This window comes from Melanotaenia boesemani, chromosome 20 (assembly GCF_017639745.1).
Source record: "Melanotaenia boesemani isolate fMelBoe1 chromosome 20, fMelBoe1.pri, whole genome shotgun sequence".
Taxonomy (NCBI): Eukaryota; Metazoa; Chordata; class Actinopteri; order Atheriniformes; family Melanotaeniidae; genus Melanotaenia; species Melanotaenia boesemani.
Window position 1 is genome coordinate 6,304,561 of NC_055701.1, and position 25,031 is coordinate 6,329,591.

General features: G+C 40.4%; 2 protein-coding genes across 2 annotated transcripts; one reads left to right on the forward strand and one right to left on the reverse strand.

Annotated features, from left to right (window-relative positions):
• Positions 1 to 346: 346 nt before the first annotated feature.
• On the forward strand, positions 347 to 3,922 carry psma6a (proteasome 20S subunit alpha 6a). Its single transcript, XM_041972838.1, has 7 exons — positions 347 to 517; positions 1,498 to 1,592; positions 1,672 to 1,753; positions 1,854 to 2,009; positions 2,233 to 2,411; positions 2,860 to 2,954; positions 3,129 to 3,922. Exons 1-7 carry the CDS (start codon positions 442 to 444, stop codon positions 3,184 to 3,186), a joined length of 741 nt encoding a protein of 246 aa, XP_041828772.1. The 5' UTR covers positions 347 to 441; the 3' UTR covers positions 3,187 to 3,922.
• A 9,830-nt stretch (positions 3,923 to 13,752) lies between these two features.
• Positions 13,753 to 17,256, reverse strand: nfkbiab (nuclear factor of kappa light polypeptide gene enhancer in B-cells inhibitor, alpha b). Its single transcript, XM_041972664.1, has 6 exons — positions 16,921 to 17,256; positions 15,659 to 15,764; positions 15,337 to 15,547; positions 14,729 to 14,817; positions 14,352 to 14,612; positions 13,753 to 14,257 (listed from the first exon to the last, which is right to left on the reverse strand). The coding sequence occupies exons 1-6, from the start codon at positions 17,166 to 17,168 to the stop codon at positions 14,222 to 14,224; spliced, it is 951 nt and encodes a 316-aa protein (XP_041828598.1). The 5' UTR covers positions 17,169 to 17,256; the 3' UTR covers positions 13,753 to 14,221.
• Between the last annotated feature and the right edge of the window lie 7,775 nt (positions 17,257 to 25,031).

A 25,031-nucleotide genomic window follows, 5' to 3' on the forward strand; every position in this document is an offset into this window, starting at 1 on the left:
GTTGCTCATTCTGCATAAGCACAATCCTCACTAGTTCTATCTAGCCATAACGGTGACTAATCAGGTTTTTCAACAATATATATTAAAAAAAAACAATTGTCATTATTAATTGGGAGGGGAAAAATTAGAAGAACTCAAAATCATTGTGTAGTACTTCAAAATTTGAGATTGTTTCGTTTTATTAATTTTATTTAGATCACACTAAAATGGACTTTCATAACATTTTTATCAAAGTGTAATCGCAATAAATGTATTTTAAGTTATGCATGGGAATAAATAAAAAAATAAATATCTGCAGGACTACAAAACTCCAAAGTTGAACCGGACGTAAAAGTGTGACGAACCATTTCCGGTGCAGATGTTTTCCATGTTTTGTTTCTCTTGCTTCTCAGTTTAGTTTCAGTTTACTCCACAGTTTTACCTCATTTATTTCCTTCCGTCATGTCTAGGGGGTCTAGTGCAGGGTTTGACCGGCATATCACCATCTTTTCTCCGGAGGGAAGACTCTACCAAGTTGGTCAGTAGTAAAGAAATAATGGATAAACTGAACTTGCTCTGTCATCACTGCTCTGCTAACAGCTAACATTAGCTAGCATCTACTCATACATGACTCAGTAATGTTATAGTAAGATAAACATTTTATCAAATATGTCAAGGAAAACACAAGTGATTAATAAGTAATTACTTTAAAGTAAATGCCAGTTCACTTTTTTTTTTCTTACTCTAGTTACGCCAACTACCTTAATGAATTAAATGTATTTAACTGCAACTATAAATCAGCGTTCACAGTAATATTTTCTTAACTTTGATTACTAACTTAAGTGCCTCAATTTTTTAAGTTTAGTTGACAGCTAATAGTCAGTTTTATTAAGTTTTATGTCACAATTGTAGTGTGATAACAGTATAGTACACAAACGTACTATAGTATGTAAATAAAAATATGTTTATGTTTACTGTATAGGTTTTGTACAGGAACGGTTGCATATGGCCAATACAACTTGTTAAAAAAATAAGTACTTTAAAATACAAAACCTATTACGAAAGCATAAAGTTAACCCCAGTATCTGTGTCCTTTCTAAGTATGCAATTAACTACCTGGCAGTACCAGATTTATCCAATTTAGACACTTGTTTTATGCCTTCAAGTTGAATTACAACCTGCAGCTTTTATTCAACATTACATGGATTGTAAGCAAACTGCTTCCTCCAAATTACTGGGCTTACTTTTGTAGTTAGTTAAAAATCAGTGTATGTTCACACTGGTACTGTGGTGCATGGGTTTGGAACTAAAACCAAAACTTCATCCATTGACGGCACACCTATAGATGCTCACCAACACTGAGTTGTCGAACCATGTAAAGATAAATAGTTGTCAATATATTTTGACTCAGGTGCCTTTAAACTACAGGAAAAGCATGGATGCAACAAGATGCTTGCTTTTCTTCCTGGTGAAAACATTAACCCTGATCTGTTTTATTTTCCTTCTGTCTTCATTCAGAGTATGCATTTAAAGCCATCAACCAGGGAGGACTGACCTCTGTGGCAGTCAGAGGGAAGGACTGCGTTGTAGTCGTCACACAGAAGAAAGTGCCTGTCAGTATAACCACAAAGACATCTGTGTTTTTTATTGGATTCCCCAACTGACTTATGCCTTTCCTCCTGTGTTTGTTAGGACAAACTGTTGGATGCCAAGACCGTGACACAACTATTCAGAATCACAGAAAACATAGGCTGCGTTATGACCGGCATGACTGGTAAGTAACGTCTCGTCTGACTGATTTCCTAAAAGGGCAACTTGTGCATTCTTTAATTGATTCTTTTGAACTGGCTTTTATGTGTCCACCTACCCTGCAGCTGACAGCAGGTCTCAGGTGCAGAGAGCTCGCTATGAAGCAGCTAATTGGAGGTACAAGTATGGCTATGAGATCCCTGTAGACATGTTATGCAAACGCATGGCTGATATATCCCAAGTCTACACACAGAATGCTGAGATGAGGCCTCTTGGCTGCTGTAAGTAATATACACGCCTGTTCTCCAAAAACCTGTCTTATGCTAAGAAATCTTATCTTTTAAAGGTTCTAAAAACTGTGGCTTTGCTAGCATTTTTTCTGTGATTAATTTTAATTTTGAAGTAAATTGCATTTTTAAAAGTTCTTTGCAAAGACCATAAACTATATGTTTAAATTGAAGACACTTTTTGTTCCCATTTCTGTGCTGTGCCTCCTCCCTGCAGGTATGATAGTGGTTGGTTTGGATGAGGAGTTGGGCCCACAGCTGTATAAGTGTGATCCAGCCGGCTACTACTGTGGCTTTAAGGCCACGGCAGCTGGAGTCAAACAGACTGAAGCCACCAGTTTTCTGGAGAAGAAAGTCAAGAAGAAACTGGACTGGACCTTTGAGCAGACTGTAGAGGCAAGAGATGCTTTAATACACATCCATGTAGTTTATGCAATACAGAAACTACTTCATCCAGAAATCTACACTGAAATTGTGTCCTAAAACAGACATGATGAGGGACTTTGGTGAATTTATCATACAGGTTTTTGCATATTTTGTAGGCAGACAAGTAGTTTAAAAAGCTTGGTATTAATATAATAAACATATTTTATACTTAGTCCATGTCATTTCACCTGATTCACACCTCAAATGATGAAACACTCGCTTTGATCTGTCTAACAAATGCTGAATTGTTTCCTGTGACATATATACAGGTGTTTGAGAGACAAGCAAAAGCTTTTGTTTACTCAGTTACTATAAAATCAAGACAAGTATCCTCATCACTAATGATAAATTGTTATATCTGAATTTCCAATTGTATCTCTTTCAAAAATTAAAATGATTATTTTCCTCTCCTCACCAGACGGCTATCTCATGTCTATCCACTGTTCTGTCCATTGATTTCAAGCCCTCAGAGCTGGAGGTGGGAGTCATCACTTTGCAGGAGCCTATATTTAAGTGAGTGTTTCCCAATCAAAATTCTAGCCATGACTAGTGAAACCATGTCGTCTCCAGATAAAAGGCTATTTTTGCAATCCAACTACTGGTGTCAATGAGTTTTGCTGAGATCAAAGCAAATGTTTACATGGCAGAACAAAAGATATAATCATAAATTGTGTGTTTGTCTTCTAGGATTCTGTCAGAGTCTGAGATTGATGTTCACCTGGTGACTTTGTCTGAGAGAGAGTGAGGAAGGCTGCTCGCCTATGAGGAGGAGAGTGAAGAGCAAAACCAGAGGCATCCCTCTCAGCTAGAAGGAGAAGCTGGTTTGTGCTGTTCAGAGAAGATTAAAAACAGTGAGATTAAACATGAACAAAATGGACATTTTATAGCAGGTGGGTTGAATTTTTCACCCGTCTGCACTGCCAATTAACCCCCTCCATCCTCCATCAGGTCGTGAACAGGACCAGAGTTTATTACAGTCATACTGACTCCTCCTGCATTCTCTTTCTACAAAAAGATATTTTGACTGCAGTTTGCAGCCAAATGTCACAGACCTTGAAATGATAACAGACATTCAGATGAATATGACACATAAATACACTAATTGGTGGCCGATTTGTTGGATAACCTCTGTTAAGAGTTGTCACCCTACATGACTCCAGTTGATGAGTGTGATATGAGCAGACTGAAAGATGGATGTGTGGGAATACTGCAACTACAGCACAATACCTCTCTTGCTACACAAAGCCATCATTTCTCAGGGCTGCCTGCTTTCTGGAGTTTCACGTTTATGCTCTGTGCTTGTGATAACCCAGGGAAAATCTGTGGGAATTCTCCCACTGCTGCAATCGTCTTCACACCCGTCAGAGTCTGCTCAGGTCAACATCAAGAGGAAGTCACTCATTATGCCATTCTTACTTTTCTGCTGCAATCTTGGCTGTACATGGCTGCACTTCTATTAAAGACAATGTTTTTGTTGAAAACTGAAGTCTCAGTTTTTACTTGTTTAATTTATATTTAAACTAATACGAATTAATTAACAGTCTATTGGGTTTAAGTTAAGTCTTGGTAATCAGCTGTTCCTGTAGTGATTGATTCTTAGTTGAGCCACTTGTCTAAAAGGGGCTTTAGATTGATTCAAAATGACCTACAGTTGCATTTAAATACAACAGCTCTGCCTTCATTACTGGGTTACATATCCATCCATCCATTTTCTATACCAATTAATCCAGTCGAGGATTGTGGCGATGGGCTGAGGCCAGTCTCAGCTGCTATCAGGTGAGAGGTGGGGTACAGGCATTGTTATTGCAGTATCAACAGTTGCAAATTATACTTGGACTGTAATAAATGGTAGACTATGGGTCTTTTTCTCAGCAGACATTTTGACCTAGAAATAATTCAGGCAAGCATGTGTATTAATGAAGGCTGCATTCCACTTAGAGAAAGCACAATGTGTGTTTTCTTCAGCTAACCAGCATGTATAGCTGCAAGAGTAGAATGCCACCTTTGTTGATAAACCTAAGTTATACTAAAGTATTTGCTCCATTCATATCGTCATTGCAATTCCATCTTTTCCTAATGTTGGGCTGCCTTAATATTGTCTATTGTACATACCTTTGATTGTTTATAAAAGATGGACTCGAGTTCAGCATTAATCACTTGAGTTTTTGCACTCCAAAGTAGTAAGTCTGGATATCACAGAGGCACTTTAAATGTCCACAATGTAGCTCCACTTACTATAATATATAAATACAGGCCGGAATGACCATACTGTGCAAATGTCCTGAGCTACCCCTCATTTCTTTATATTTTGGTTCATCAGTGCCAGACCTATTAGTAACTTTTAAAGTTCTCCAGGGTTTTCTGAAGATCTTGCAAAGTTTTTCTTTGACGTTTTTTTCACTCTTTTTCAGTCCAGATCTTTTAACTTAAAATTTTCAGATAAATGTTTTTTTGTTGTTTGTTAGCTAAGCCACTTCACACTGACATATGAGTCATTTAGACATATAAATGGCTCAAGGGATTAATCAGTGTTGTGTCGACACATAAGACAACTTAGTGAATGTTACGTCCCCCTTTACGTCCAGGGGTCAAAAGGACTGTAACACAGGAATGGCCGGACCAAGGGTAAATGAAATACAATAATGTTTATTAACAAAAATGGGTTCCAAAACACAAACAACCCTTAACCGGCAAATAATACAAAATAAACAACTCAAAGTGTCCCTGTCGGGTATTTAACAATTAGTCTTAACTCTACTTAGTAACAAAACAAACAAACAAACCAAAAATGTCCCCAAAACGGGCTACACGCACACAGGCGGACTAATTAACAAACAAAATAAACACACGCTCTCAGGCGGACTTCTATCAAAACAAAACCAAACTCCTAATAAACTAAACACAAAAACCTCCTTCTTTCAGGCAGGGACGGCACTAAAGCTCAGAACACAAAAAGGTAATTATCACTAAACCAAATCGCTAACTCGCACAGAAAAGTCTCTTAAACCACACAATCCACAATCTTTCTCAAACTGGCAGGCATGTGTCCCACAATCCACAGCTGCCCCGAATGATGGTGATGACTCTGTCTTAAAGGAGGCCTCTTCTCCGGATTGGACAGCTTGTTTGGGAAATGAGTGGTAAGGCGGCCAATCAGGGATCAGGGGAGGCGGGTGCTGGGCATCCTCCACTGTCAGCGCCTCCAGCACGTCCTGCAACTCTCTCCTGGCAGGCTGATAAGCCGGCGGGCGTCACACTCCCCCCCTTAAGACATGGCTTCTTAGACATGTCAGTCTTCACCACCTGCATACACCATTCTTTTATTTCACACAATGCAAAGTTTAAAGCACACATTTTTCACATTTCTCTAAACCCTGGAGAGGGCATCAGCAAAGAGATTCTCTACTCCCTTTTTGTGATGAATCTCAATGTTGTATTCTTGTACAATCAGTGCCCAGCGCATCAGCCGCTGGTTGTGATTGTACATGCGACTCAGGAAGGTAAGCGGGTTGTGATCGGAGAATACGCGGACCGGCACAGGAGAAGATCCCACATAAACCTCGAAGTGCTGAAGCGCCAACACCAATGACAACGTCTCCTTCTCTATTGTAGAATAATGGAGCTGGTGCCGGTTGAACTTCCTCGAGTAGTAACTCACGGGATGGTCAATGCCATCAGGACCGGTCTGAAGAAGCACGGCACCCGCCCCCACAGCACTAGCATCTACATCCAACTTGAAGGGCCGGCCCAAATCCGGCGCCCTTAACACAGGAGCGTGTACTAATAACGCCTTTACACTTTCGAATGCATGTTGACATTCTGGAGTCCACTGGAATTTGCGTTTGGGACTCATCAGCGTGGTTAACGGATCAACCACTGTGGCGTAATTTCTGCAAAACGAGCGGTAATACCCGGTGACACCCAAAAACCTGCGCAACGCTTTACGAGAGTCAGGGGCAGGGTAAGCTGCCATAGCTGCTATTTTTGCGGCTATCGGTCGGACCTCCCCTTGTCCCACCTGGCGACCCAAATATGTGACAGTGGCTTTCCCAAATTCACATTTAGCTAAATTCAGGGTCAAAGACGCATCTTGTAACCGTGAAAATATGTCAGTCAGCGTAGCCATATGTTCCTCCCAGGTATCCGTATGAACGACCACGTCGTCTAAATAAGCACTACAATGGGGAACATCTCCAAATAGGGTGTCAACTAAACGCTGAAAGGTGGCTGGGGCGTTGCACATACCGAACGCCATCACAGTGTACTGAAGAAACTGATCCGGGGTCACGAAGGCAGATATCTCCGATGCCCTGTCTGTAAGGGGAACCTGCCAATAACCCTTCAGTAAATCTAACTTGCTCACAAATTGTGCTGAACCTACAGCATCAATACAATCATCTACCCGCGGAAGGGGGTACGCGTCAGGTACGGTTACCGAGTTCACTTTACGGTAATCCGTGATGAACCGGGGTGATCCATCGGGCTTCATCTCTACTAAACAGGGGGAACTCCAAGCGCTATGACTGCGCTTCGCCAAACCGTGTCTTAACAAATACTCAGTTTCATTTTTCATTAATGCGCGTTTAGTTGGATTGGCACGGTACGGATGTTGCTTGATGGGGACAGCACCTTGCACATCAATGTCGTGTTTGACAATGGTGGTTTGTGTTGGTACGTCATTGAACAAACCCGAGTAGTTAGAAACTAGACTTAACACATCGGCCTTTTGTTCTTTAGACAGATGCTGCAGCGCTGCCGGCAAGGCTTTCAGCATCTGGGAATTTGGCAGACGAGGTGTCAACACGGCCTCTACTCGCGAGGGTAGTCCAGCATCCGTTTTAGTTGAACCAGTTACCACTAACGCAACACTATCCGAAATATCACCAGAGTTTCGGTCGCTCACCACTTCTATTTCACGGGACCGGTACGGCTTAAGCATGTTGACATGGCAGACTCTCGTCTTCCGTTTCCGATCGGGAGTCGCTATTATGTAATCAGTGTCACTTAGCTGCTTGCGAATAACATACGGCCCTGAAAAGCGAGCAGACAGGGCAGTACTGGAGAGAGGGAGCAACGCCAAAACCTTCTCCCCTTCTCTTAAATGTCTAGTGACAGCTGTTTTGTCATACTTGCGTTTCATGGTACTTTGTGACTCTTTCAGCGTAGCTGCTGCGAACTCACGAGCGTGAATAAGACGATTGCGGAAGGTTGTCACAAAGTCTAGAACGTTACGGTTCGGAGTTGTTCGTAGATCCAACAACTCCTCCTTGAGGAGTTTGAGGGGTCCACGAAGGCTGTGCCCGAAAACTAACTCGGCAGGACTGAACCCTAAAGATTCCTGCGGGGCCTGACGAGAGGCGAACAACGCGTAAGGGACTCCTTCATCCCAATGTTTGTGGTCGGCACAACAATATTTACGTAACATCGCCTTTAATGTTTGATGCCACCTCTCCAGAGCTCCCTGGCTCTGCGGGTGGTATGCACTAGAGGTTACGTGACGAATGTTTAGCTCACGCAGCACCTGAGTAAACACTTTAGACGTGAAATTAGTCCCCTGGTCGGTCTGGATTACACGCGGGAGCCCAAATGATGAAAAGAACTTTACCAAAGTTTTAGTCACTGATCTAGCAGTTATTCGGCGTAGTGGGATGGCTTCTGGATATCGCGTGGCTGTACACATCAGTGTCAACAGGAAAACATTCCCAGAGCGAGTTTTTGGCAATGGCCCTACACAGTCGATTATCAGTCTTTCAAACGGCTCTCCTATAGCCGGAATCGGGTGCAATGGAGCTCGAGGAACTGGCTGATTAGGTTTACCTGCCACCTGACAGAGGTGACAGCTGTTTATAAATCGCACTACGTCTGCCTTCATGCCCGGCCAGAAGAAATGCTTCAAAACCTTCTGATGGGTCTTACGGATGCCTAAATGCCCCGACCATAGTTCATCATGAGCTAACTGCAAAACACGTTGCCGATACGCCTGCGGAATCACAATCTGTGTTTCTACATTCCAGTCCGCACCAGGAAGCACAACAGGACACCACCGCCTCATTAATATTCCTTCATGCACGTAAAAGGAAACAGTGTCCGCCTCAGCACTCTCAGCACTCACCACCTTGGAGTAGTACGAGCGCAGTGTGGGATCCTCCTCCTGCGCGGTCCTCAGCTGATCACGAGAGAGCGGCAACAGAGGGACAGCAGGGGAGATCAGGGCTTTCCGAGCTTTTAGGTCGGGGTCCCTGCTCTCCTCCACTGGCCCTGTCACGGCTTCGTCCGTATCTGTTGGAACAAGAAAGCTGTCAGCGAGATGAATTTCATCATCACGATGGTTACGTTTCTTACGTGATCTTCTCGCTTGTGCGCGTGTTACCACACCAGTCGGTGCTTCCCCCGTTACGGCATGAATTTCCCCTGGATTGCTGATCACCTCTAGGGAAGGCATCACTTGTCCACCTGCAATGTCGTTCCCTAAAAGCAATGTCACCTTAGCAACGGGAAGTTCATCACACACTGCCATGGGGAAAACTCCGGTGATTAGATCAGTACTCAAATGTACTCGGTGCACTTCACGGGGAACATAACCCATTTCCACACCTCTCAGCATAACACAATAGCCTTCGGATGAGGCTTCAGAAAACGGCAAAGCACCCGCCAAAATGAGGGTTTGTGATGCTCCAGTGTCACGCAACACCTGCACTTCTTTCTCCTCCTCACTCCTGCCATTCAGTGATATTTTTCCGGCCATTATAAATGGCTTAAAACAAGGATCTATGTGGTTACTCCCCCTTTTCACCACTGATTCAGCTTGTTTTATAAAACCAACTTCTTTCTGTACCACGGGGTTTTGTTCTTTCTTAGCCAACAGTCGACAGTTGGCTATTAAATGACCCGGCTTCTGACAGTAAAAGCATTTTCTGTCGTCAGGTTTTCTCACTTTCTCAGTTTCAGTGGTTTTTCTAAATGTGGGTTTGGTTGGAGCCGAAAACACCACTTTGTGAGTGAGCACGTATTCATCGGCTAACGTGGCCGCAGAAGTTATGTTATCCACTCGGTGCTCATTAAGGTGTACCACCAACCCTTCTGGTAAGCGGTTCTTAAACTCTTCAACCAGTATAAGTTCTCTGAGCTTTTCAAAAGTCGTCACATCACAAGACGCACACCAGCGATCGAAGAGCGTGCTCTTCTCTCGCGCATATTCTACAAAAGTTTGAGAAGATTCCTTCTTGTGGGCACGAAACTTCTGTCGGTATGCCTCCGGAACTAGCGCATACGCTTTCAGAACCGTGGCTTTCACGATATCATAATTCTGGCTGGCTGCAAGAGGGAGCGCTGCTACCACCTCCTGAGCTTTACCAGTCAACCGGCATTGTACCAATAATGGCCAGCATTCTTTCGGCCACCGCAGCGCAAGCGCAATGCGCTCAAACGCCGGAAAATAGCAGTCCACATCAGACTCACCAAACACCGGAACAAAAGGAATAAACTTTGCTATGTCATAGGGGGCCGCGGGACTCTGAGACCCTGACGGGGCAGCAGAGATCCACGGCGAGGTGGCCTTGGCCTGGGCATCCAGCTCAACCTGCCGCAAGCGCACAGCTTTGTCGGCTTCAATTTCCAGCTTTCTGATCTCAAACTGGAATTGTCGCTGCTGGGCCTTCTCCTGGGCTTCCATGCGAAGTCTGGCCAGCTTAAGCCTGTGCCGTGCCCCCAACGGGGAAGCACCAGAGCTGCTGTCGAGTGGAAGAGGCTCAAAACGGGGAAGCGTGACAGGTGTCGCAGGCCTATCACCGTCCTCGCTATCCTCCTCCATATCAACCAGATCCAGCTGAGTGCTCTGCTCAGCTTCCTCTCCACCCCCACTGGTGGAGGGAACAGCCTCATCAGGAGAATCCTCCGATTTCCCAGCAACTGCAGGCACCTGAAGCACCTGCCGTTCCACCAAGCCTGCCACCACTAATGACATTAACTCCTTTTTCCGCATTTGTCTCGGCCTTGAAATGTCGTAGTGGTCAGCTACTAAGGCTAAATCATCCTTCCGACACGCCTCCAGACAATCCAGAGTCGGTTCCACTATGAACCGATCCAGATCAAACGGAGTGCGCCGCATAGCCATATCACAAAACTACAATTAACCTTACCTGTACAATGCCAACAAAACTGAGTTCAAAATTACCTACCGTGCCTGAAAAGAGCCACACAAACACGCAGCAGTAAGAGCAACCACTCTCACCACGAGGGGTACTCAAACCACGCGCCACACACACGTATCTAAATCTAATAAAGTGATATACAATAATATATACTACAAAAAATCTCCCGGACGAGCCCCCACTATGTTACGTCCCCCTTTACGTCCAGGGGTCAAAAGGACTGTAACACAGGAATGGCCGGACCAAGGGTAAATGAAATACAATAATGTTTATTAACAAAAATGGGTTCCAAAACACAAACAACCCTTAACCGGCAAATAATACAAAATAAACAACTCAAAGTGTCCCTGTCGGGTATTTAACAATTAGTCTTAACTCTACTTAGTAACAAAACAAACAAACAAACCAAAAATGTCCCCAAAACGGGCTACACGCACACAGGCGGACTAATTAACAAACAAAATAAACACACGCTCTCAGGCGGACTTCTATCAAAACAAAACCAAACTCCTAATAAACTAAACACAAAAACCTCCTTCTTTCAGGCAGGGACGGCACTAAAGCTCAGAACACAAAAAGGTAATTATCACTAAACCAAATCGCTAACTCGCACAGAAAAGTCTCTTAAACCACACAATCCACAATCTTTCTCAAACTGGCAGGCATGTGTCCCACAATCCACAGCTGCCCCGAATGATGGTGATGACTCTGTCTTAAAGGAGGCCTCTTCTCCGGATTGGACAGCTTGTTTGGGAAATGAGTGGTAAGGCGGCCAATCAGGGATCAGGGGAGGCGGGTGCTGGGCATCCTCCACTGTCAGCGCCTCCAGCACGTCCTGCAACTCTCTCCTGGCAGGCTGATAAGCCGGCGGGCGTCACAGTGAAGAACTCATTTTGAATTGTACCTTTAGGAACTTTCTTACTGGCAGCCTGTCAAAGAAAGATAATTTCCCATTTCTTTAGCTACACCAACACTCATCACAAATAGCTAAATGATCATTTTAAAGACATAAAATTATATTTTTGAAACAACAAGGTGGTTCCTAATAAGCTATGAGCAGAAAATCTGACAAATGATGTGCAACATGTCCTTAAAATGTTTGAGAAAACTGAACAAGTGGAGAAATCTGAGGATATCTGAGGATAAAGCCTCCCCACAGCCTAGACTTCAACATCAATGAAGCAATGTGGGATCATCTTCATCAGAGAATGGAACAAAAGGCAACCAATATTCAAAGAAGAGCTTTGAATTTCTGGAGAACTAGCTTGAAGAATAAAACTGCCTGATGTCTGATAAATCTCCACCTATTTACCGTTTTCCTGGCAGTATATGAAAGAAATGAGGGTTGGCTCAATATTTCTGCAGTAGTTGTGTGACAAACTGTTTTTTGTACCAGGCGGTAAACATGTCGGTGCTTGTGGAACTGAAATGTGTTTTCTGTGGTGTTTTAATTGATCCCTTGTTATCAGATTTCATTTCCCTGTTTTGTATACAAACAAGTTACACAGTTAATATGACACACAGTCAACTGTAGGTAAGAAGTAAATATTATACAATCAGACATTGGCACATTGCTTTTCCCCCTGAATTATGTTTATTGTTGTATTTCCAAACGTTTTAATAGCAAACTAAGGCTTTTAAAATTAGTAGATTTCATTCTGAATCAGGCTGTGGGCGACGCAAAAAGCTGCCCTGCTCAATGTAAAAAGTAACTTTACAGCTTATTATAGATTTATGCGATGTGTACACCTTATAATTTGCAACAACACTTCTATTTGGCTCTGACGCTCAGGAGCCAGAACACAGAAGTTGTTTTATTGGTCCAGAAATTAAAATAAAAAGAAGCATGGGATGTTTGTTATAAGAGGTCCGTGCTTGAAGTGTGGGAAAGTGGTTACAACAAACAAAAAAAAGGAGGTTTGGAAGTCAGAAAGCATCCTGGAAACTTTCAAAATATGAGGAAGAAGGAACTTTGTTCTTTTTGTATAATGTAGTTTACGCTAAGAAATCATATGAAATGTTAACAAAAAGATTTTTTTGTTGACTTTTTGAGCTAAAAATGTCAGATTGTTAAAGAGAACCAAAGGGAAGTGAACATTATCTTTTGGTGTCATTTTGGGATGTATAATTGATTTTATAAGCGCTGTTGTAGTTGATAAAATGGCTATGGAGTAGCAGCTTTTTCCATTTTCTTTAATGATGTGGGGCTAATCCCAGCTCCTCTCCTTTAGCAGGTAGAGCCGGAGCCACTTTTCTTTTGAGGACCAAATTGTAGTGGTCATCTAGCTATGAAAAAGCCCCCAACACCCATGTTGCACAGCTAGATGATCTCTTAAGACTTAATGTCTATATAAAAAGAGAGGCCATACCCTTTTAAAACATAGATAAGGGGCAAGGGGATGTTTTGTTGTGCTTTAGTCATCACCTAATAAACATTTAATTATTTTTTCTTTAGTTAAGACCAATAATTACACAGGTATTATTCAATCATATCATGAATTACATTATTTTCAACTATTTCTTTTCCCATTTTCTGCTGCTAAACTTCAGCTTCCTGTTGTTTGGGCGAAATTCCCGTCTTAAACGAGGTAGTGAGAAGCAGGAATGCAGTAAACAGCTGAAACATTTTGTTCCTGGGAAATTCCTGTGCCTTCTCTAAATAAAGTAAAGTTCTCCTTTAGCCACACCCTCCAAAAACTTCCTGATTTAGATGACTGAGCAGTTATCCTTTTTCCACGCACACACACAAAATTTCCCAAAGCCTCTTATCTCTGTTTTACACACACAGAGATATATATAATCTATGTGGGAGGAGGAACTGGGGCATTCAAAGCTCAATTGACAACCAGTTCCTCATTCATTAGAGGCCAGCCGTAGAGCTATTGGTTTCTTTTTTCTTTTAAATGAATGTGAAAATGAAGGTTGTAGGCCAGAACTCAAACTCAGCTGCCATGATCTGATATAAGCTTTTATAGTCTTACTAACAGCAGGAAATAAGCACATTAATTTCCTTGTAATATTGTCAGGCGGTGCTGATTACATGCATGGTTCTGTTATATTATTAAGAATATTAAAGTTTTATATTCATGTCCAAAAATGGTTCAGTGTTTAATTGTTAGTTTCTCTTCATATTATCCAATAATACATTCACACAGGACATCTTAATTCTTAAATATGAGTGTTTTAATTTAACTGGAGTGTGCTGAAACTGTTTGCTGTTTGTCTGACATATACATCCTGCTCAACTGTACACATTCACAGCTTCCATAAAAAATACATCTTTTTATACACAGCATTTACAGTATCATACAACAGAGCTGTTACAGGTTTTCCATATGGAAGATTTTTTTTTGCAGTGTCCACAGAGTACAAATGATCCCCTCACACAGCAACCCTGTTACAATGTCACACATGATTGTGTGTTTTCCCTCTTGCAGCCGGCAGTCTCTGATGTGTCTTTGCAGCTAGAACCCTGTTTTATTTCAGTAGCACTTGCGCCCTTCGCCGCATCAGCCACGCTGCCATCGTCCTGGCATGACAGCGTAGACATCATACACGCGCTGAGCTATTTGTCCGTCGTCATCACCATCCTGGCTCGTGCCTCTGTAACTTCTACGCTCTGGTTTCCTGCTAATGTCCGTTCCACTGAATGTCGTCATAACCCACCTACAGACAAATGAGATACAAAAGAAACTGATTACACAACAAGTAGGTGTTTTTTCTTTTCATTCATACCAAACTAGCTGTGATTTTAACACACCTCTTCATCAGACTGCTCATCCTCCTCTTCCTCGCTGCTGTCTGAGTCGCTGTCCGGGAGCTCCCTCAGTCCAGGGTGGGTCAGAGGGTACAGCTCGTTCCTGATGTCGCAGTTGTCTAAACCGTAGGTGAGATGATAGGGGGTATGTCCTCCTGAGGTAAGGAGGTTGGGGTCTGCTCCTTTCGTCAGCAGTAGTTTGACCAAGGAGAGGTTCTGCTTGTCCACGGCGAGATGCAGCGAACTGCGACCGTTATGCTGCTCCTATGCAACACATTTAAAACAAGGGTCCTCGTCACCACAGGGAATCAGCGTGTAGGCATTTTGTGTATTGGTCCAAATACTATGCAAGTATATAAAGGATTGATTTTGTTGTTTACCTTTGAATTAATGTCAGCTCCGAGATCCACCATTTTTTCCACCAGTGACAGGAAGCCATGAACTGAAGCCAGGTGGAGACAGTTTTGACCTAAACAAAACATAAGAGCTTTAAAGCTGACACCAGAGAGAGTAGAGCATATATTATAAAAAAAATCCTAACATTATACCACGGTTATTAGAAATTATTAGAAACGGGTAACAAAGGGCAACTTACAATTAAATGTAGTTTATTACCCCCCCACAAAAACATTACCATATTTAAATTTAAAAATGTTTATGCATAAGTCTAAACTACATCCAGCTATCTATCCTATCACTAAATGAGGTATAATAACTACATTTTAGTCCGAATAACACAATATGGAAATCCCCTATCTTACAATAATGTTTCCTTCCTCCCAGCTATAGTATTCAAAAATAATGTACAGGTGAAATTACTCTTTGCTCATTTCCTCTTTTTAAACAGCTGACTAGCAGCCAGCTGTTACCAGCAGTACCAAGTTAACAACAGAATATTTAAATAATGTTGAATCATCACTAATAAACATAGTTTAAACATTTTTGTTCCCTAAAATACAAAGTAATAAAACGCAGGCTACAATCTCACCATTATAGTTGCAAGCTGCCATCACTGAGTGTAGATGTTCCAGCCGGCAGTTCTGCGTGATGACGCTGAAACAATGCAGGTTACCGTGGCGACATGCAATGTGAAGAGGTGTGTCCCCGTTGACGTCCACCAGTGTGGGGTCGCAGCCAGACACAAGGAGACTGTGACACACATCTGGCTGGTTCGTGATTACTGCTAAGTGGATGGGAGTCTGGAGGGAGGACAAATATTTTTTCACTCATTGTGTAGTTATGGATGTAGTGCAATTATTTTACATTACTCCAACATTTGAGGAAGCTACATAGAGGTGTTTGTGAAATACCTGTCTCAGGTCATTCTGTGTGTTGAGGAAGTCTGTGTTCTTAGACAGCTCTATCATTCTTTTTATGTACTCTTTGGCTTCATGGATAATGGCAAGATGGAGCAGTCTGTAGAGATATAAGAAAGAAGAAAATCTGTTACATAAGGCATACACAACATCAGCTAAATAAAACAAAACAGAAATATATTATTAAAAGTAAAAGGGTGATCTTATCTTTCTCAAATGCTGTTTCACAGCAATTTTGCATAAAATGCAAGGAAATACTGAAATTTAGAGATACATCTCATTGATGATTTAACTACTTGTTTCCATACCCTTGCCATCAAATGTTCATAAGAATTCAATTATAGTTTATTCATGTTTTGCACAGAAATCTGAGGGGCAATTCCTAAGAATGATACCACAGCAAATTCATGTTAATAAAAACGAACCCTAACAAAGATGAAGATGTAGTGTTCCCAGTTGTGGTTTGGCTTTTGAACACGTGTAAACTTGATTTCAATCAGTTAAAGTTGGTTTCATGCTTGCTTCGTTGATTTGCATGAAACAGTTTCGGTCCAAACTCAAGATTTACTGATAACTCGCTTTATTCAACTAGTTAAATGGAAAAAGTTAATGCGCGAGCTTGAAGGAAATTGCAATTCTGCAGACTGGGAACTATATTTCTTTGCGGAGGGATTACGTTACTTAAAAAAGTGTACTTATATGTTAAATGTAATTTAGCTTGGTGTTGTTATGTGATACACTTGCTACCCGATATATGTCAATAGGTTTTTACTTCCAGTCTTCGCTGATTAACATCGTGATAATTTGGGATTTTTCCTCGTTTTTTCCCGTTTTCTCGCTTCACGGGTACGCGCGTCGGTCGGATTCCTTGGCGGCGCGCCCGGGACTTTCCCACTCTGACCCACGGCCATAATAGATTCCCTCTTGATAATAGTCTTTTGTTTACGTCCGCAAATGTAGACTCTGACTTCAAATAACCCCCCTCTCAAACTAGACGCGAGTGCTGTGTATTATTAAAGCTGCAGCTGTGTACTTTTTAAAGCCCAGTTGCTTAAAAACTGAGCCTGAGTCCCGAACAAGTAAGGTTCGGGCCTGTGCAGTTTACAGACAAGCTGAAGGAAGACGTTCATAACAGGGAAGAGAGGCATCAAATTACACCCCAAGCGGGGCCTTCTCAGGCGATACCAAGCTGTACCCCCTTGAAACACAAATAGCCCGCTGCGTAATTCCGAAACCTTATCCATGGTCAAACTTACGTGTCACCCTCGTCTGTGATCTGTGTTTGCCATTCCTGTAGTGGCTCTTTGACCACGGCTCGCGGTTGTTTGTGCTCACATTCCAGCTGGAGCCGATGGATCTCGGCCGCCACAGCCTGGTACTCCTCTTCTTTTAGGGAATCCAGGCCGCTGTCGAGCCTGTCGTCCGTCGACTGAGTCGCCTTCCCTTCTTTTGAGTCCCGACTGTAATCCATTTGGTTTAATATACTGGTCCTGTGGAGGTCCATGTTTTAGTCCTCGTCGTTCTAGTCGAGGTGCGTTTGGTTGTATTGTGGTAAAGTTGTGCTGCAGCCTGTTAATGCCCTCTGTGTGGCTGCTGCGGGGCGTGGCTAAAAAGCTAGGTGGGGGATTTCCAGAAAACTGTCACCTAGAATAACACAGCGTACAGATTGCTGGCTCCATGAGGGGATTTCTGTTGAGGCATATATAAATACACTGCTAAGCTTCTCATTATGAGAGCAAAATGCATTTTACAAATGCATCAGCTGCACAAAATGTAGTTTCTGAAAGACTTTACACAAATGCAATATTTGTAAACGTGCATTTTCTCTCATTTGTATGTCAGTATTTACAACCTGCCATGCAAACTATTAAATAGTCTTAATATTAAACTTAAGATATGTCAGTTCTTCAAGAAGAGGTTTCTCTTTTCAAATGATTAAGGGAAAGACATATGCATGGAAAGTCCTAAAACTACACCTTCAAAAGTCTGCTGATTCACTTAACTATAGGAAATGTTGCTCAGCAGCCCCTCTGACACACTGGGTGGGCAGGTCTGCAGGGTAGGGGGCTGTACAGGAGTTTCCTCCAAACATTTAAGTGTGATAGCACTGTGATTTCAGTTTGTTTATCACGTAATGTCATGAACACAAGACTGGAGCAGATGGCGTGCAGTGGAGTTTCCCTAACACCTGTTGATCCCGACCACATGGTCAAGTGTATGCAGTTGTGTTAAAGACATAAAGAAGGTAGACATTTTAAATGCTAGACAAGCTTCTCAGATATCCCACAAATAAATGCATCTCACGTTTGTGCATATTATTGACTGGTTTGTGTAAAAGAAAAGTATATTGGTTTTTGACAATCACTCAAAGGCTGCAAGCATTCACTATTCACTACTCGTGAAACATTGTGAATGATTCTTCAGCTCATTATTTTAATGAAAGGTAGATTAAACTACCACAATTGCCAGTAATAACCCAGTTTCAAATGACTTCCTCCATTCTTGTGCAGATACAGTGGAAGGACTCCAAGTTCTGAGGGAGGCTGGAAGGCTTCACGAGGCTGCGACCAATCCCTTTAAAAACAAACAGCAGGTTGAACATGGTGTTCTGGAGACCTGAAGGGGAAACTCCGGGCTTGTTTTACCTCCCATTGTTCGGTCTGTGTGACCAGTTAGACCAGGAAGCTCAGACTTTGCTTGCAGCATCTTTTTTATTAGCACATAATCAGCTGTTTAGCTGCACACTAATAAAATGCACAGGCTTGCAGTCTGTGCAGAATGTGTATTTGTGTATCAGGTTTTGCAGTCGTTTAACTCAACACTGCTTTCTGAGACTGTTAGCTTCTGAAGTGAAAATGAAAAGATTGCAGTGAGGAGCCACAGTCACTCCCTCAGTTCATTGCAAATACAAATGGTGTCTGGAGCTTTGATCACAATCAAGTCTGAAGGCATAGTGAAAACCATACCTATGTTTGAACCATAATAAGGCAGGTTATTGAGGGAAAGGAGCACACATAGCAGAATTTAGAAAAGTAGCTTCACTACAGCTAAAACTGAGGAACACAAAGTGGTTATGTACAGTAATTATGTGCACAAAAGTAAAGTATAAAGAAGGAATTTAATATGTAAAGTACAGCAGGAAAGCATGCTCATTATTATCAAAAGTTTACCTCTGTGTCTAAACCTTTTCAAATTTGAATCAACAATGTAAAGAAAGTGTCAGGATTGGTGTGCCTATTCTGTTTCAGTGTTGCTGCAGCCATGTTTGAACTGAGTAGAACCAATTAATTTTAACCGGAAACCAGTCATATGAAACCAGTGCCGCTCTGCTGACTGGAAGTTGGAGGTTACTCTGCCTTCTCGGACACAAAATACTAGAAGCAACACTTGAAACAAAACTCCACAGTACTTAAAAAGTTTATGTAACAGCTTGAGACATGAAAGAACGTAAATACAGAAGAGGAAGTGACATTCCCTGGATTTTTGTGTGTAATTAGGACTTTCAGAGTGTTTTTCTTTTTTTTAAATGTGTCATCCGCACTTCTATTGCTTAATCAGTGTTGGTGTTATGCAGTTGTATAAAAAAGAAAGCACACCAGCTTTCATTTCTAGGGTTTTATGTGTAAGCATGTAATACAATCATCTGGCTGTTACCACATTGTATGATTAGGGAAATTCAACCTCAGATCAACACACAACACATCATGCTGTATCATGATTTATTTAACAAAACCTGAGCCAAAATGCAAAAGTAGTGTGAAATCCATTGTGTATCCTCAATGCATCCCCACTGCTTCCAAAGGAGTCCAAAGTTAAATAGCAGACAGGTGCTGCTAATTAAATACACATTGTCACCTTGAGCACCTACAGTTTTGATGGTCTGGAGTATTCAGGTTGTGTTAATACAACTCTAAGAAGAAAAGATATCAGCTTTGATCTTAGAGAAGCAATTCTTGCTGCAGCCCATCAATCCGGGATGGGTCTAATAAAAACAAACTATATGGAGTCTATCATTTTATAGAGAGAAAGATTATTTACTAGTCAAGTAAAGTATAGTTTACAGACTTCATAAAAGTGGAAGTTCCAGCACGTCAGGTTTAAAAAGCCAAGGTTAGTATGTCAATTGCAGGTTCATAACATTATAGTTAAAAAATAGACTGAACAAGTATGGTCTGTTTGGAAAGTCACACCAACTGTCAAGTATGAATGATGATTTGGACTCGTGTCAGCCATGAATTCCTTTTTATCTGTAAGTATTCTACAGCAAGTGAACAGAATAGCTAAAAAGAAATTAATCATGATATTGTAATGGTCCTATATCCAAAGTCTGATTGAAATATAAAGAGCTGTGCCTAAACAAATCCTTGCAAACCACAATGAAGTGAAGGATGAGTGGGCCAAAACGCTTCCATAAAGATGAGGAGGCTGATAACGTCAGACAGAAGATGTTTCCTTCAAGTTACTGATGCCAAAGGTGTTTTTTACAAACTAATGAATCAAGTTTTTTTTTGGGTTGTTTTTTTTTCTTTTTTTTTTTTTTGTACATTATGACTTGGTTTTTTTTTTGTTTTAACCCTTTAAGTACCATAATAATGAATTTATAATGTCATATGATATGATTAATTTTTTGGTTTCATTTTTAGACTTAAGGGCCAGATTTTTTTTCTATGTCGTGATAAGTAAAACCTTAGAATTGAAAGAGAATTTACTGTCTTTTCCCATCTGTAAGTTGAAAACTTGGGGAAATAAAAGTGGGGAAATTGCAACTGTTCTGGTCTCTCCATAGTCTATATTTCAAAATATATGGTTTAAAGAAAATAGTTTGTACAGTTTCAACAAATAGACATCGTGTGAATAAATGTTTTTTGTATTTTTGTACTATGGAGTGACGTTATTATGTAAATGGAAGTTTAATGAATGAGCACCGGATATTATTCTAAGCATCAGTAATGATGATAAAAGCAGACAGGAATGTAAGCACTGAAATACCAATGGAGGAACAAAAATTATTCCAGTTTTCTTGCTAGAGCTGAAAAATAAGCAGTTTCTTTAAACCAGGATCAACAACTGTGATCTCAGCCCATCCTGACAAGTTTCAGGTTGGACATGACACCAGAAATGTTTGTCCTTTTTATGGGATTGACCAGTTGAAAGGAAACAAATTGACTTAAAATTAAACTTACAGCTGAGTCTGGAACTGTGGACAGTGACTTTTATTTCGGTTGAATTAGAAAAATCCTTAGTCACATAGATGTATGCCTGTTGACACACCTGCAGTACACGTGTATGTGCAAGTGAAATTGGGAATCCCTGGGAATTCTGGACATGAAAAAACTCAATGACTCAGTGTGACTCACATAGCCACACAGTAGCTGTAACATGGTAAAGGGTCGAAGCTGATAGTGACTCAGGCTGTGAACTTTCTTAAGACTGAAACTATTCAACAGACATGACCTCTAAACACGCTGCAGTGTGTTCAACCCGTTTCTTTACCGGTTTCCTCTTTCCTCCACTTCCAGTGTCTAGAGCCACTTCTCCCGAGGTAGATTTTCTGATTGTACAGTCATGTGCTGCACAGTAATTACCTGTAGTTTCAGTTCACTTCATCAGTACACTAAATATTAACCCCTGTAGTTTACTTTGATTTACTACCCTTTTGAGCAGCCAGAGGACAAATGTCCCCTCCCAAAAACTCCTATAAAATGTGACAGATTAGTACTTTTTTCCCCACTTTTTTTTGCTCATATCTTTCAATCAGCTTCATTCCTAAACAAAAATACCAAACACATAATTATTCAAATTATTTTTAACCCTTTAAATGCCAGTTTTTAATATATAAAAACACTGATCTTTAAATAAAATTCCCAATCACCTAAAATCAATTATAAGATTTATTTATTTTATTATTATTATTTTTTAAAATAGTGACTTTCTGTTAGAAAATTGGCTTTTTTGTCCTCTGACAACCTAAAAGGGTGATACATTTTTCCCAGTGACCTGTTGAACTTCAAGAGAAACACTTTTAAAAAGAAAAGATTAGCATTGTCTTTATTACGGTGCTCCAACTTATCCAAAAGGTCTTGTTGTTCTCTTGCAGACCTCTCAGAAGACTGGGAGGTAGAAAAGTTAGTTTTCAGGATTCTTCTCTTTGAAACCAGCTTCATGTTGACTCTATCTTTGCTAAAAGAAAAAAAATGTAACATTTTCCCTTTTAAAACATCCAGTATCTGAATAATTTATTTTGAGTAATACCTATTTTAATATGCACTTCTTTGCTTTTTTTTATATAACAACTCAAAAAATGTTAGGACCCATTTAAAAATGTAAATTAAAACTTAAGGCAATGATATGCAGATTTCATAAACTCACATTTTATTCCGGATAGAAGGTAAACAACAGATCAGATGTTAAAAATATTAACTCATTAGAAACTGATGGCAGCAGTACATCTTTAAATAAAGTAGTTCCAGGGTGATGTTTACTATTGCGAAGCATCCTGTCTTCTTTTAACAAATGTGTAGGATGAGGAGAGTTTTAGGAGAGGAATGTTGTCCCATTCTGGTCTACTGCAGGATTCTAGCTGCTCAACAGTCCTGGACCTTTGTTGTTGAATTTTTTTATTTCATCACACACAAGAGGCATGAAAACAAAGATTATAAAAAGTCTAATTTTGACTTTCGGCTTTGTCCCACACATACAGAGATTCTTCCTGTTTCTCTGAATCTTTTGGGGATATTATATACCGTCGATGGTGGATTCTTCAAAATCTTTTATGTTGATGAAAATTTTCACATTTTGTTGCAGATTGGTGAATCCTGTCCATCTTTACATCTGAGAGGCTCTCCCTCTTTCTTTTTTTTTTAGATGTTTTGCTGCATCAACTTAAAAATGAGCTAATATTTTCCATGAAATGGTAAAATGTCTCCGCTTAAACATCCAATATGTTTATGTTTTATTGGGTATAAAATATGGATTGATGAGATTTTCAAATCATTGCATTTTGTTTTTAATTTAAAATTTAAACAGTCCCAACTTTTTGGGATTTTAATCTTTATTATATTATTTTTTTATTAAGGGAACTGCATTGGTGTTTTACCATTTGCCAACTTAATGCATGAATGTTGTGTCTGCAACAACATGCTGCATAAATGAAACTGAGTAAAGTTATTTGTAAATCAATGCAAGTAGTTTTGTGTATTGCTAGAATGTGACCTGTTCAGAAAAAAAATATTTTCCTTGATTTCATTAACTCGACTTATACATGTTATATTTATACATATTGGGATGTTTGTCTTTCTTATAAATGTTCAGTGGGGTTTGGGTCAGGTGACTGGAGGAAAGTCCACAAGCTTTAGTTCTCCTTTGTTCTCTTTTGGTCTTCACATAGTTCTTCTAATCCCAGAGGGCGGAGATTGTCTCTAAAGAATGGAAAGCTACTTTTTTAATTCAGAGTGAAGCCAGTTTGCTGCAGATCAGTTTGCTGTTATCAAGGTGTTGGTTTGACTCACTGTGGTATTACTTTTCTGCTGCAGAGGTGGGTTTAGAGATTTTTTGATTGGGGGTGGGGGAGCAGGTGCACAGACTGGGAAAAGGGTGGCACATGTAAATGAGTGAAACCTTTAAAAAGAAAAGGAAATATTTAATTGTTAACAACAACTAAAGTAAAAGGCAAGGCAAAATTAAAAACAAATATTCAGTAATGCTTTCTTTTAATCGACAATTGTTCTATTAACACGATCCTTTATGCCAGGGGTGTCCAAAGTTGGCCCTCAAGGGCCGCTGTCCTGCAGATTTTCCAATGTTTCCTGCTTTAACACACCTGACTCAAATGAAGTAGATCCAACAGCCTGTTAAGTTTTGCACAATGACTCATCAATTTGAGTCAGGTGGTTTTGGAGCAGGGACACGTCAAAAACCTGCAGGATTATGGCTCTTGAAGACCAGAGCTGGACACTCCTGCTTTATGCCTGAACCATTATTAAAAAAAGACTTGAGATTCATTGATAATAGGAAGAATAATAGCTTTGAGCCCAGTCAGAAGTTGAATCAGTTGGTTCAGCTTATTTGCACCAGTTCGTCCCAAAGTCAACTCCAGTCACTTTGCAGATACAGTCCAATTCATTGTAGTTAAATTATAACCTACTTAAAACAAACCTACTTCATAGTATTCCAATTTACAATAACTGTGTTCATACACCAAATAATAAGAATAATTACCCATAGGTAAGGAGAGTAACGGATTGCATCAAATCTTTTCTTTGATTCAATCCTCCAGTCTGGGCATAGATGGGGGACAGTGAGTGACAGTAGAAAAGTAGAACCTTTAACAGGAAGGAAAAACCTAAAGCAGAGCCAGGGGCAGCGATCTGACTCGACCGGTTAGGGGTGGAGAGGACAGGAAACCTTCAAAACTTTAGGAACCATGAGTAAACATTATACTTATACTTTGAAATGTGGGTAAGTCAAACCCTGATGTTTATCCATGTCTGCCCTTCTAAGAAATGAAGCCTGTGGGTAGGCTCAGTAAAAAAAACTGTTTCCTCATATTTTCCTGTGTCCTACCTTTATTCAGGGCACAGTTCTAAGATAAATCATTAATGTATGAACAGAAATATTGTAGTTAAACTTAAATGATCTCTGTCTTTATCAGTGTTTTAAAAGTAAAAAAAAGTTGGGTATCTGTTTAAAATGCAAATAAAAACAGAATATAATGATTTGAAAAACTTAACAACCCATATTTTATTCCCAATAAACAACATATGTCGAAATTAAGGTATTTTACCCTTACAAAGAAAATATTAGCTCATTTTCAATTTGATGGCAGCAAGACATCTAAAAACTTTGGAACAGAGCGATCTTTATCATTGTGAAGCATCCACTCTTCTTTTAACAACTGTCTGTAAACATCTGGGAAGTGAAAAGTCCATTTTCTGACATTTTAGGAGGGGAATGTTGTCCTTGTTGCTGGATTTGCTTTCATGATGCGGCAAAAGCAGGAGAATAACGTCTGTTGTTAAAGGTTCCATATTATGCAAAATTCACTTTCTAAAGGTTTTTTAACAGTCATGTATCTTCAAAGCCTGTGTATGAGGCCCAAAAATGAGAAAATTCCACCACCTCTCTCATTTGCTTGCTCCACTTTTTAGTGAATGTGTGCTCAAACAGGTGAATCTGCTTCAGCTGAAGCTGAAGTTTATAGCTTCAGAAAATCTGAGCTTTAATAAAGGAGATAAAATGGTTTGTGACATAAAACGCTCTTAAGGACCATTGTTAACTGGAAATATTAGAATCTCTTACTTTATATGTTTGTTGATTAAAATATTTATAGAATAGGTCTTACTTAAACTCAAAACTTATGTTTTGACAT

What these genes read in the sequence shown, in the direction of transcription:
- psma6a (XM_041972838.1), top strand. Translation starts at nt 442, where the DNA reads ATGTCTAGGGGGTCTAGTGCAGGGTTTGACCGGCATATCACCATCTTT. An exon ending in GGGAAGACTCTACCAAGTTG is followed by an intron (nt 518 to 1,497) that starts GTCAGTAGTAAA and finishes GTCTTCATTCAG; the next exon opens with AGTATGCATTTAAAGCCATC. An exon ending in GATGAGGCCTCTTGGCTGCT is followed by an intron (nt 2,010 to 2,232) that starts GTAAGTAATATA and finishes TCCTCCCTGCAG; the next exon opens with GTATGATAGTGGTTGGTTTG.
- nfkbiab (XM_041972664.1), bottom strand. Translation starts at nt 17,168, where the DNA reads ATGGACCTCCACAGGACCAGTATATTAAACCAAATGGATTACAGTCGG. An exon ending in CACAGAATGACCTGAGACAG is followed by an intron (nt 15,548 to 15,658) that starts GTATTTCACAAA and finishes TCCTCCCTCCAG; the next exon opens with ACTCCCATCCACTTAGCAGT. An exon ending in ATGAGCAGTCTGATGAAGAG is followed by an intron (nt 14,258 to 14,351) that starts GTGTGTTAAAAT and finishes ATTTGTCTGTAG; the next exon opens with GTGGGTTATGACGACATTCA.